The sequence below is a fragment of the Oncorhynchus masou genome, chromosome 33 (assembly GCF_036934945.1).
Source record: "Oncorhynchus masou masou isolate Uvic2021 chromosome 33, UVic_Omas_1.1, whole genome shotgun sequence".
Lineage (NCBI taxonomy): Eukaryota > Metazoa > Chordata > Actinopteri > Salmoniformes > Salmonidae > Oncorhynchus > Oncorhynchus masou.
In genome coordinates this window covers 25,052,113-25,065,665 of record NC_088244.1, presented here as the reverse complement: position 1 = coordinate 25,065,665, position 13,553 = coordinate 25,052,113, and the positions used below count along the sequence as shown (strand labels likewise).

Here is a 13,553-nt window from a genome sequence, read left to right as displayed (position 1 = left end):
TACAACTGCGACCTGGCCAAGACAAAGCAAAGCAGTGCGATACAAACAACACAGAGTTACATATGGGATAAACAAATGCACAGGCAATAACATACAGTGGGGCAAAAAAGTAGTCAGTCAGCCACCAATTGTGCAAGTTCTCCAACTTAAAAAGATGAGAGAGGCCTGTAATTTTTATCATAGGTACACTTCAACTATGACAGACAAAATGAGGGGAAAAATCCATAAAATTACATTGTAGGATTTGTAATTTTTACCTGCATTTAAGAGCAGTTGGAGGCCACGGAAGGAGAGTTTTATGGTATTGAAGCTCGTCTGGAGGTTAGTTAACACAGTGTCCAAAGAAGGGCCAGAAGTATACAGAATGGTGTCGTCTGCGTAGAGGTGGATCCGAGAATAACCAGCAGCAAGAGAGACATCATTGATGTATTCAGAGAAAAGAGTAGCCCCAAGAATTGAACCCTGTGGCACCCCCATCGAGCCTGCCCGAGGTCCGGACAACAGGCCCTCCAATTTGACACACTGACCTCTGAGAAGTAGTTGGTGAACCAGGCGAGGCAGTCATTTGAGAAACCAAGGCCGTTGAGTCTGCCGATAAGAATGCGGTTATTGACAGAATCGAAAGCCTTGGCCAGGTCGATGAATACGGCAAAGTGGAGAAGGTACGGTGGGATTCGAAATGGTCGGTGATCTGTTTGTTAACTTTGCTTTCAAATACCTTAGAAAGGCAGGGTAGGATAGATATAGGTCTGTAACAGTTTGGGTCAGAGTGTCTCCCCCTTTGAAGAGGGGGATGACCACGGCAGCTTTCCAATCTTTGGGGATCTCAGACGATACTAAAGAGAGGTTAGTAGGCTCGTAGGCTAGTAATGGGGGTTGTAACAATTGTGGCGGATAATTTTAGAAAGAGAGGGTCCAGATTGTCTAGCCTAGCTGATTTGTAGGAATCCAGATTTTGCAGCTCTTTCAGAACATCAGCTATCTGGATTTGGGTGAAGGAGAAATGGGGAGGTTTGGGCAAGTTACTGTGGGTGGTGCAGAGCTGTTGATCGGGGTAGGAGTAGCCAGGTGGAAAGCATGGCCAGCCGTAGAAAAATGCTTATTGAAATTCTCGATTATCGTGGATTTATCGGTGGTGACAGTGTTTCCTAGCCTCAGTGCAGTGGGCAGCTGGGATGAGATGCTCTTATTCTCCATGGACTTTAGTGTCCCAGAACCTTTTGGAGTTTGTGTTACGGAATGCACATTTCTGTTTGAAAAAGCTAGCCTTTGCTTTCCTAACTGCCTGTGTATATTGGTTCCTAACTTCATTGAAAATGTGCATATCACAGGGGCTATTCGATGCTAATGCAGTACGCCACAGGATGTTTTTGTGCTGGTCAAGGGAGGTCAGGTCTGGAGCGAACTAAGAGCTATATCTGTTCCTGGTTCTACAATTTTTGAATGGGGCATGCTTATTTAAGATGGTGAGGAAAGCACTTTTAAAGAACAACCAGGCATCCTCTACTGACAGAATGAGATCAACATCCTTCCAGGATATCCGGGCCAGGTCGATTAGAAAGGCCTGCTCGCTGAAGTGTTTTAGGGAGCATTTGACAGTGATGAGGGTTGGTCTTTTGACCGTGGACCCATTACGGACGCAGGCAATGATCGCTGAGATCCTGGTTGAAGGCAGCATAGGTGTATTTAGAGGGTAGGTTGGTCAGGATGATATCTATGACGGTGCCTGTGTTTACGGATTTGGGGTTGTACCTGGTAGGTTCCATGATAATTTGTGTGAGATTGAGGGCATCTAGCTTAGATTGTAGGATGGCCGGGGTGATAAGCATGTCCCAGTTTAGGTCACATAACAGTACAACCTCTGAAGATAAATGGGGGGCAATTAATTTACATATGGTGTCCAGGGCACAGCTGGGGACTGAGGGGGGGGGGTCTGTAACAAGTGGCAACAGTAAGAGACAGGGCGAAAGAGCTATAAGGTATTTTGAGCAGGACTGAGGGCTCTAGACAAGGCATATTGACAGAGAGAGGCATAAAGCAATCACAGGTGTTGATTAGGAGAGCTAAGACAACGGGTAAATGGCAAGGAATGGGCAGAGCGGGTTAGTTAGGTCCATACAGGACCTGAGTTCGAGGCTGGGGCCGACAGGTAAACAAAATGAGGTACCGTGTTATTGAAACAGTCCAGGGGGCATCAGCTGTGTGATCGAGTGATCATAGGGTCAAAAGAGTAGCAATAGGTGAGTCAGGGTGCAGTTCAGTAGTCACTACTACGCTGGGCAAGCAGGGGACACAGTTTTCAGAAAAAGCTAGCGGGCCGGGGCAAGTAGATGGTTCTGTGGTGATATTGTAACAGAATACCCTGTTGAGACCACATCGGGTGATCACGTCGACAGTCCAGTCGTGATGGATCGGCGGGGCTCCGTGTCGACAATAAAGGGGTCCAGGCCAATTGGCAAAGGAGGTATTGTAGCCCTAGAATTAGCTGGTATATGGGCCGAGCTCGAGGCCAGCTCAAGGCTAGCTGGCGCTTTCTTCAGGACAGAGGCGTTAGATTACAGTAGCCACTCGTTTGCAGCTCTAACACAGTTCCACCCCCGCGATGCAGATGTTGGCTAAAGCGGATCTGATTGAAACGAGCCCTATATATAAATATATTTTTTAAATCTCATATATACACACGCACACTCTAGATGACTGACAGGCTGCTTTTTTCAATCCACCACCCCGCCATCTTGACACTCGCCCACCATTGTATTTTGGAAGCTATAGAAATTGATTTATTAATGTCTACATTTGTTTTGCCATGTTCATTCTATTACAGACACCTTAATGCATACGTTTATATTTTGTAAGCTAAAACAAACATTTAAAATATATTTTTTAAACATTTCTTAAAGTCAAATAATTAGAATGTTCTGTTACTGACCCCACTACAACAACAAAACACAGGTAATTCTTTCCTTGAAACATTTAATTGAAATACTGTGGAATTCCATTCATTCCTATGGAGGGCTGCTCCGACTGGGGAGTGCCAATATGGCCAACTGGTGGCTTCAAAGCCTCCCATTTCATCTGCTATCCAGGGTGTATATACACATCTGTGGTTGGACCATTACATTCAGGATTCCATTCTGAAACATTTCTGGTCTAAAACAAGTAATCACTGTTATATTTTATTGACCAGAGTAGTATGATTGTGCCGCCCTTGCTTTTGTGCACTAAATGTGTCCAATGTGCGAGTTTGTTTTATCAAACCTTTCTCCCATTCAGGAATTCTTTGATAAAGATACATCAAGTTTGAATGTTCAATATCTACGCCTACTTAAGATGCTAACCATAACCACCGTAACCCTAGATAACCCGAAGTTCAACATAATGTGGGAAAACTGATATTAGACAATAGAGCCCACCCGGCCAGGTATGATTCTCCAGCTGTCTGTGCTCCAGATTGATAACCATACTAAAGAAGATTAAAAGACAGCGCCGAGAGGGACAGATAAAGAGGGTACCAACAAATGTGTTCAGTAGACACAGTATAGGATCAAATAAATGTTATCCCATGTGTCAAATGAATGATGAATCTGAGAATGTTGATTGTATTGCCTGTGTCCCCCTGAAACCATTTGTATGAGTCTTCAAATGGAAGGAACTTCTCCGGTATAATTTCCTATGGAGCAGAGTGTTATGACAACCCTTACAAAACGAACAATGAGCTCACAATTGGCAGGGCTGCAGCACAGGAATGTTGACCATGAGAAAGCTGGAGTCTTTAGCAGACAATTAAAAAAAAAACTCAAGACTGGATCTGCGCAAACACACACAAGACAGCATATTCACAATACTGTCAAGTGGTAAATCCCCCAAAATATGACTATTGAATACCGATTTAAACACAAAAACTCCAAGAAGTCGCAAATGAAATGCAACTACCAGAAGTTACTCATTTATTAACATACTGAGTACAATCCATTCAACCTAATCTCTGTGCATTTTCAAATTAGTAATGGTATCATTAGTAAGACAGATGCGAAGTTTACCACAGTGGTAAGGCTTGATCAGTTCTGAATACCAGTCCATCTGGTGCTTAGTCCATGATCCCAAACTGAAAGGCTTTGGAGGAAACACCAACCAACTCCAAGCAGCATAGAAATCAGTTTGGGGCCACCCAATCTGCCAACCCAAACACCACAGCAAGTCTCTTCTTGCACCATCAGGGCACTGTGACCCCAAGTACCCATAGTTCCTAAGGCCTCTGTTGTCTTGGAGATACTTCCACTCATTTGATAGGAAGCTGTTGTGCGGTTCTTAGTGCCAAGCCACAATGTTCATGCTTCTGATGCTCACTACTCGTGTGTAGCCTCTCCGTTCTTTATGTACGTCCCTTGAAGGTGTCCATGCAGGTGTAGCACCCTGAGAAACGCTGGATCTCCTCCAGAGCTGCCTGGGGCAGGAAGCTGTTGGAGATGGGAATGGAACATGTTAGTGTAACAGAGATACTGAAGTGAACTTAAATAATTAACATTGTCTGAGACCTGAAGACTTGCGTTAGCACCCTAGACTAATCCCTACGGCTTTAGCTCAGAGGACTAACAGTTTCCGGCGCACAGAAAACCTGTGGTCACAGCTTCATTAATATAACCCAGTACACTACTTTGCCGTCATGACAGATTGGGTCCCCCTACCTCTTGAGAATAACGAGAGCATGCATGGTCCAAGGTAAGTAGATGAACGGAGTGTTGGTCCGGACTGCGGCCACCGTCCGCTGGGCCACCAGCTCAGGATTTAGCGGGGGGAAGAGCTGAGGGAACCTGGGGATGAACACAACACTTCACCTTCACTCTTTTTTCAGCAGCAGGTAGCCTAGTGGTTAGAGAGTTGGGCCAGTAACCGAAAGGTTGGGCCCCTGAACAAGGCAGTTAACCCACCGTTCCCCGGTAGGCCATCACTGAAAATAAGAATTTGTTCTTATTAACTGACTTGTCTCGTTAAATAAAGGTTCAATTAAAAATATATACATTTAGCCATGCAAGACATGTGAAATGTGTCATGAATTTATCACAAAATGGATGAATCAACAAAACTGAACTTATTCCTCCAGCCATTGGTGTGTGAATGGGATTGGTTATTCCATCTATGGTTTTCTTAAAGAACCTCTATCTGAGCCCATGTGTCATTTCTGTGTGCTGACTCACTATACACTGGTTGACCCATAGCAAAACTAGAGTGCCATGTATAGTAGGCCCAATGTATGGGAGGCCCAATGTATGGGAGGCCCAATGTATGGGAGGCCCATGGTGGTCAGACTTACCTGACTCTCATGCCCTGGAACATGTCAGTGTTGGTGTGGAAGGGGAGCACGGTGGTGCAGCCCACCCCAGGGCAGTCCAGCAGGCCCAGGGTGAGGCTCTCCATGAATGCCAGGGACGAGGCCTTGGAGGTGCAATAATCTATGGCCCCCGGGATGGAGGACAGGGACAGGATGGAGTTGATACACACCACATGGCCATGGCAAAGCTCTAGCATGCGGGGTAGGAAGGCTTTGGTGGTCTAGAGAAAGAGAGACTACAATTAAATAAGGAAATAATCTCAGCAAAAAAAATGATCTCTCCTGTGTGCTACCTATATCCCCCCGCTAGAATCCCCATACTTTAATGAAGACAGCTTCTCTATCCTAGAAGGGGAGATCAATCATTTCCAGATCAAGGGACATGTACTAGTCTGTGGTGACCCAAAGTGCCAGAACTGGACAAGAACCTGACATCAAGACACAAGGGGGAGGGGTGGGGGGACACCTACCTGAAGATGACAGCATTCCTGCCCCAATATGCCACCTCTACGACAAAACCACCAACAAAAACGGGTCAGAACTCCTTCAGCTCGGTCACATGCTGGGTAGGTATAGTCAATAGTAGGCTTTGAGGGGACTCCTACGGTAGGTACACCTATAGCTAATTTATTGGAAGCAGTACAGTAGACTACTTTATCACAAACCTCAACCCAGAGTCTCTCAGTCAGCCCACTGACATCCCTATCAGATCACAGCAGAATCACAGTCTACATGAACAGAGCAATACTCAATGATTGAGGCATCAAAGCAAACAAATTGCATACTATAGATGGGAGGGTAGTGCAGAAACCTAACAAAAAACAATTAGCCAAAAAACAATTCAATCCCTTTACGACAACATCCTGGACAAAACATGTCACTATGGTGAAACAATACAGAAATACACTAAGAAAAAAGAAAGAACCGCATAATATATCCCATTTAGCAGACGCTTTTGTCCAAAGCGACTTACAAGTCGGCTGGGGCCACTACTTTTACATATGGGTGGCCCCAGCGGGAATCGAACCCACGACGCTTGGCGTTGCAAGCGCCATGCTCTACCGACTGAGCCACACAGGACATCCGCTCAATGTAATTGAAGAATCAATATAATCTAACCACTTCTGGGAAAATTGGAACACACTATACAAACATGAAGCGCTATCTACCCAAAATGGAGATGTACAGATAAACCACTTCTCCAAACTTCTTGGCCCTATAATAACATTAAAAACATATACATGATCAATTAAACAATCTTAGAGTCAGCTTTTAAAGACAACCAGAACCCACTGGATTCTCCAAATACATTGAATGAACTACTAAACCCTTCAACCCAAAAAGGCCTGTGGTGTTGATGGTATCCTAAATGAAATTATCAAATATACAGACCACAAATTCCAATTGACTGCTTAAACTCTTCAACAACATCCTTCGCTCAGGCATCTTGCCCATTACTTGGAACCAAGGACTGATCACCCCATATCCACAAAAGTGGAGACAAATTCAACCCCAATAACTAATGGGATATGATTCAACAGAAACCTTGGGAAGGGGGGAGGGGGGAAGTACTCCCACGTGGTAAGACAGGGATGCAGCTTGAGCCCCACCATCTTCAAAGTTTATAGAAACATATTGGTGAGGGATATAGAACAGTCTGAAGCACCCGGCCTCACCCTACTTGATTCTGAAGTCAAATGTTTACTGTTGGGTTGGTGCTTCTGTCCCCAACCAAAGATGGCAGCAACTAGATATTCACAGAGTCTGCCAGACCTTGGCCCTGACAGTTAATCTCAGTACGACAAATAATGGCGTTCCAAACAATTGCCAGGACCACAAATTCTACCGAGACACTGTTGCCCTAAAGCATATGACAATACATACCTTGGCCTAAACACCACAGGTAACTTCCACAAAGCTGTGAACAATCTGAGAGACAAGGCAAGAAGGGCCTTCTATTCCATCAAAAGGAACATAAAATTCAGCATCCCAATTAGAATCTGGCTAAAAATGCTTGAATCAGTTATAGAACCCATTGCCCTCTATGGATGTGAGGTCAACTCACCAACCAATAATTCACAAAATAGGACAAACCAAATTGAGACTGATGTTTTTGTTGAATTCTTCATGCAGTGTACAACATACAGTAAAACACCAATAATAATGATAATAAATGCTGAGCACAGTTAGGTCAATTCACGCCACTTATCAAAATTCAGAAAAAGCAATAGAATTTTACAACCACCTAGATGGAAGTGATTCTCAAACCTTCCATAACAAAGCCCTCACCTACAGAGAGATTAACCTGGAGAAGAGTGCACTCTGTCAGCTTGTCCTGGTACTCTGTTCAAACACAGACCCCACAGAGCAACACAGCTAGACCCAACCAATGAGAAAATACTTACTTGACACACAGGAAAGAACAAAACAAAAAACAAGCAAACAAATGTTATTTGGCCCTAAAACGAGAATATACAGTAGCAGAATACCTGACCACTGACTGAACCAAAATGAAAAGCTTTGACTATGTACAGACTGAGCATGGTCTTGCTATCAGAGAAAGGCCACCATGGACTGTCTTCGAGAGCCAGGTCTGCCTATGTGCCCACAAAAATTAGGCGGAAATTGAGCTGCACTTTTTTACGTCCTGCCAAATGTATGACTATAGTAGAGACACATATTTCCCTCAGATTACAAAAAACCCAAAGAATTTGAAAGCAAATCCAATCTTGATAAAATCCCATATATTTTAGGTGAAATACCACAGTGCCACCAAAGCAGCAAGATGTGACCTGTTGCCACAAAAAAAGACCAGTGGAGCACAAACACCATTGTAAATACATCCCATATTTATCTGTTTATTTTCCCTTTCATACTTCAACTATTTGCACATTGTTACAACTGTACAAATGTCTATATTCTTTTTAAACTTTTGTGAGTAATGTTTACTGTTCATTTCTTATTGCCAAAGCAAGTGAAATTGACAATGTAAACATATGATTCCCATGGCAATAACGCCCATTGAATTGGAGAGAGTGAGAGAAACGTGACAGTCTGCACATTGTTCTGCTCCACTCACTACTATTCCCTAGCTGTTCCTTCACTCTTCTCTCTTACTAGGTTCCCTCCCTACTTCCTGGAATTGGCAACCTTAACAGAAGGGTTGCAGCACTCAGAGAGAAGGGGAACCAAACCTGTTCCACATCCCATCTGTGTAGATCAGAGGACAAACACCAATATCATGTAAGATCCTTTTATTAAGAGTGTCAACCAGCACTCTGTTGCCAGCATTTTACCTTAGATCCAATGATTCAGTACTTAGAGTAAAGTATAGTTTCTCCCCTTCACATGTGGGATCAATAAATATTGAAAGATGACCCGAATATTTCCAATACTGAGCCTTGGAACTGAAACAAATCTAAATTCATACAAGCTTCAAAACACACTGCCATATTGAAGGAGCACTTTGCTGCATACTCATCTAAAGTGCATACTTTAACACTCACCCAGAACTGGCCCAGCGTGTTGATGTGTTGAGTCTTCATCAGAGCATCATCGTCACTGGCCATCAGACTCTTCCCATGAACCACTGCAGCGTTATTCACTAGAATGGTGACGTCGCCCACCTAAGACACAAAAATAAACATATTTAGTTGTAAAAACCCAGATCTCGTTTTATGCCAGAAGTAAGCATTTCACTATTCGTCTACAACGGCTGTTTACGAAGCATTTCACAAATAATATTTACCACTTTGTTTCCCTTGGTATAATTGAAAGGCTGATAAGTGAGCGATAATGATGTCATGTTAATCCTTGTCTTATTATAAGACTTGAGTTCAACTCAGTGGTGTAGGAGGGTATACACAGGTATAGACCCACGTATTTCAGTGTTTATTGCGCATACTCACTTAATCCCTACGATGTGCATCAAAGTAGCCTTGTGTATTGGAGGTATATGCTGTATCAATTCATGACTGATGGAACCTATCAGAATGTTCACCGAAAAATGGTGATCAACTATTATTTCTTCACATTTTAGTTGCAGCAATGTGAACACAGCGGTAGGCCAATGCACGAATGTTCCAAAATGCAATTTGAGGGAAAACACCGGTCAGCAGGTAGGAAGGCGCGTTAGGCCAGTAACCGAAAGGTTGCTGGATCGAATCCCCGAGCTGACAAGTTATTATTTTTTTAATCTATTGTTCTGCCCCTGAGCAAGGCAGTTAACCCACTGTTCCCCAGGCGCAGATGATGTCAATTAAGGCAGCCCCCCTCTGATTCAGAGGGGTTGGGTTAAATGTGGAAGACATTTCATTTGAACGCATTCAGTTGTACAACTGACTAGGTATCCCCCTTTCCCTAAAATGCATACCAAACATGACAGATAGAAATATCTTTTAGACATTTAGAAAGAGGGGAGACTTGAAGATGCAACAACTATCATGTGTTGCTAATATGACTAGGATAATGCCTTTGGCTGCTAGATGGAAACCAATAATGAAGTCTTTGTAAACACATGAGGAAGTTATAAAATAATTGCCTTCACGTTTCTATGATGGAATTTTGGCTGTAGTCTACTTTAAAGCAAGGTAAGACATGCCTCATAACATGAAGGAAAACGTCCATGTTTTTTTTTTAAATGAAGGAACAGGAAAAATAGAGCTGCTAATGATGGGCCCAAGCATCTTCTGGTTGATGGAAAGGCCTTCCCAAAAACCTTCTCAATTAAATGTTAACTACCTACAAAGTAGCCTATGCCTACCTGCAGAATGATATCATGAAATGCCTCAATCCAGTGGCCATTTGTTTTGCAAAATCCAACTCATGTGCTACAGAACAACTGAATTAAAGGGAACTACACAATAACAATGTCTAACTGGTCTCCTGATATGGTTTAAGAACATCCTATTTTATTGTTTTACTATTTAAACAGCAACTTTGAGTGAGAACATCAAAAACCTGTACATTTCTGACTCAGTTGACAGCCCAATTTATTTGTTCAATAGTAAGCCTACTTGCACAGTAACCTTGGGTTGGCCTGACTGAAATACCAATATGGGAGTTATATTTTTAGGTCTTTCAGAGAGTGCATGTAACTGTTTCTCATATAATTTCTAATACAGGGCACCTTTCCTTCCCTGGGCAGGCCGTTTGGAACATTTTGGGCTGAATTAGAACATACTCACTTCTCCAGGCACCACTACACCACTGGTTAGTTAATACATCATACTGTATATCCCTGTGAAACACTGGAAGATTCCAAAGGCAACCTTTGAAAGACTGGTTGGATGTGTAAGACAATTTATTACTGTCAGGTGTTTGTTATCTACTGTAAATGACTTTGGAACTAGGTCATTAATTTGGGTGCAGCTCTACTGTACCTTCTCTCGGACCACCTTGGCCTGCTTGTACACCTCCTCCCGATTGGCCACGTCACACAGGAAGTAATGGCACTCGGCTCCGGTGGTGAGAGAGATCTCCTCGCAGGTCTCCATCAGACACCTCTCAGTGCGGCCCCACAGGATCAACTGACAACAGGCAGAGCAGTCAAAAAGGGCAGTCCAGTGACATGAGAATGCATATTTGGATTTGTGTTATCTTGTAGGAATCACAAATAAACAGACTTTCTGGGTGGTAAAAAGGAAGGTTGTTTTTAATTTAATGGATATATATATGGGTTGTAGATGAATATTATAAAAAAAATCATTGTCAAACCAAAATGTATCATTTTATGTTTCAAATTGCATTGGTAAAATGTTACATGCATTCTTAAACCAGTGCTCAGGTAGCTTACAGTAGATTCAAACTATACTCTTACGTTAACATCTTTCCCATCTGCTTGAGATTGCTGTGCGTTGCAGAGTTCTATATGATTAATTGCTAATTGAGGAGGCATTAGCTAGAGATTGCGCAACCACAAGTAATTTGATGTGCAGTTGAAGGAAAGCCAATGACTTAGGGCTCTGAACTTTAGTGTTTGAAATTTGAAGGCCACGTTCCAACTTTAGCGGAGACTGTATTTACGGTAAATGCTGCATGTCATCTCAATCTAAAAGTAACATGAGTCTAACGCTTCAGCTTTATAGACTGAGTAGAGCCCTAATTAATCAAATGTTGACCGGCGATAGCCAACATGCGCATAGCTGATGTGTCGGAGCTGTAACATGGTTGGTGCCATCAAATCAGTGAGCAGCTGCTCTTGATCATTGTCATGAAGCCACACTTGTCCCACTCGCGTTAGAAATTCAGAATGAGAAAATGTAGGCTATATAGAAATAATGCTCAAATTGAAAATCATTAAATAAAAATAATGATTTCTATCAGCCTGATCAAGGTGTAAATTGTCTCACATTCCAGTGTTTGAACTTGTAAACAAGGCTGCATGGAATTTCTCTTAATGCGACGCCGTGCAGCCAAGGACAAGGTCCGCTTTAGGTATAAAGCCAGGAGCCGCTTGGGGATTTGACAGCTCTAATGCAGTTCTACCTCCGACACCGCGAAAACAACTGCTGTGTGGTTGTCGGCTAAAGTGGATCTAATTGAAGAAACTTTAAGATCTAATATCTTCTCCAGAGGGGTCCCTGTGCACTGATAACCCAGGTAGGGATGGCTACTGGCCAGACACACACCAGATTTTACAACAATGACAAATGCTTTGATAATAAAAGGAATATTTTCACCTTACTCTGAACTGTGCGTTCCACTACCCTGTCAGTGAACTTTATTGAACAGTCACTGGGGACCCAGAGGAGCTAGAGTTGAGGTTAAAAAGGCAACATCATTGTAGTTCCACGGAGCCATCCACCCAACCTGTCATCGCCCCCATTGTAAAGCACAGGGACTGAGGAAACACCTGTGTTTGTGTGCCTTTACAATAAAAGGAAAGGGGAAGAGAACACTACACATCACCCAGGTCAGCTAGGGGCTAAGAGAGTTCAGGCTCCTTTCCACTAGTGTAGTAAGTACTGGGGCTTTCCCAATACTTTTCACATGGAAAAAAAAACATAACTTGATATTCACCTTCGGTGTTTTTAATCGAACTGAAGTAATACAAAAATACTCGATTCTGAAGTTATGCAAGAATAGAATAAGATTATAAAACACTTCCAAACTGTCCCCTTTCTTTCCCCCCAACTTTCAGATTATTCAACTGTTTTTGGAATTCCTGTTCATATTCTATTTATGAAAACCAGGTTAACAAAGGTGCTGTGTGAAGCGATGTGAGGTGTCTGTCTGTTAATGCTTTGCTTTTTTATTATTAATGGGCGTTTATCAAGTATAACACACAAATTGGTAATACAAAGCGCAGTAATTAGTTTACCTTTTTTGCTCCATGTTTTGCAAACTCTTTCCCCAAATGCCGACCGATGCCCCGTCCACCGCCGGTGATCAATACCACCTCTCCGCGAAGGTCTTTCCGTCTGCTCGGGAGCAACAACCCAAAGCATGCTTTCAATATGCAGAAGATGATGTGGAACGTGAAAAGCACCGCGTTTCCGACATTTTTTAAATCCATTACGACTTTGTTAGGTATAAAGATGCCTTTTGCTGAGAATAGAATTAGAGTAGCCACATAGACAATCCACACCTTCCCAAAGTGCGTGGCTCATGCCAGATGGATGTCTAAGTGTTCTCCATACCACTACCCCTCTACGACAAAATTCTTATCAATCCAGTTTTAATATCAGAAGTACGAGACACATACGTCTTCGTCATAATAGGAACAGTACGAAAATGCAGTGATAATAGCTGACATGGAGCGCCAATGCCAAAACAGTGCGTGCGTCAACCAACAGAACGACTGGATCTCGTGTCTACAACTGCCTATATGCTCAGACTGTTCTATCCCATATCCCAACACTGTCTAACTACGGGGACTCTGGCTTTATATAGCCCTTTCATCTTGATTGACAGTTTGAATGTTGGAGATTAGCCAATAGCCCCTCTGACTTGACAGTGAGTGAGCGGCTGTAGCGCTTTTCCTTCTTCCAAGAAAGCTGCTCGAGAAAGTCGCAGAAAAACAATCAATGATTTGCCGGGGTTACGTCAGTGTTGTCAACCTCAGTCCACGCAGGGACGAGTGTCTGCGGACCTAGACAACCGGGTGAAGTGAGTTACTAAGCAGTAACCTTCATTTGTCAGAGGGTGGAGCGAAAACCCTCGGTGACTCCGCCGTCCGTGGAATGAGTGACATGATCCAAGTTTACAACCACCACTGTTTTCA

General features: G+C 43.1%; 1 protein-coding gene across 1 annotated transcript; it reads right to left on the bottom strand.

Moving 5' to 3' along the window:
* Positions 1-3,888: 3,888 nt before the first annotated feature.
* LOC135528097 (short-chain dehydrogenase/reductase 3-like) lies at positions 3,889-13,470 on the bottom strand. The gene is made up of 6 exons (XM_064956903.1): positions 12,651-13,470; positions 10,711-10,857; positions 8,836-8,955; positions 5,312-5,550; positions 4,686-4,811; positions 3,889-4,457 (listed from the first exon to the last, which is right to left on the bottom strand). The coding sequence occupies exons 1-6, from the start codon at positions 12,843-12,845 to the stop codon at positions 4,373-4,375; spliced, it is 912 nt and encodes a 303-aa protein (XP_064812975.1). The 5' UTR covers positions 12,846-13,470; the 3' UTR covers positions 3,889-4,372.
* Positions 13,471-13,553: the final 83 nt, after the last annotated feature.

What these genes read in the sequence shown, in the direction of transcription:
- LOC135528097 (XM_064956903.1), bottom strand. Translation starts at nt 12,845, where the DNA reads ATGGATTTAAAAAATGTCGGAAACGCGGTGCTTTTCACGTTCCACATC. An exon ending in CAAAACATGGAGCAAAAAAG is followed by an intron (nt 10,858 to 12,650) that starts GTAAACTAATTA and finishes GCCTGTTGTCAG; the next exon opens with TTGATCCTGTGGGGCCGCAC. An exon ending in ACACGCTGGGCCAGTTCTGG is followed by an intron (nt 5,551 to 8,835) that starts GTGAGTGTTAAA and finishes CTCTTTCTCTAG; the next exon opens with ACCACCAAAGCCTTCCTACC.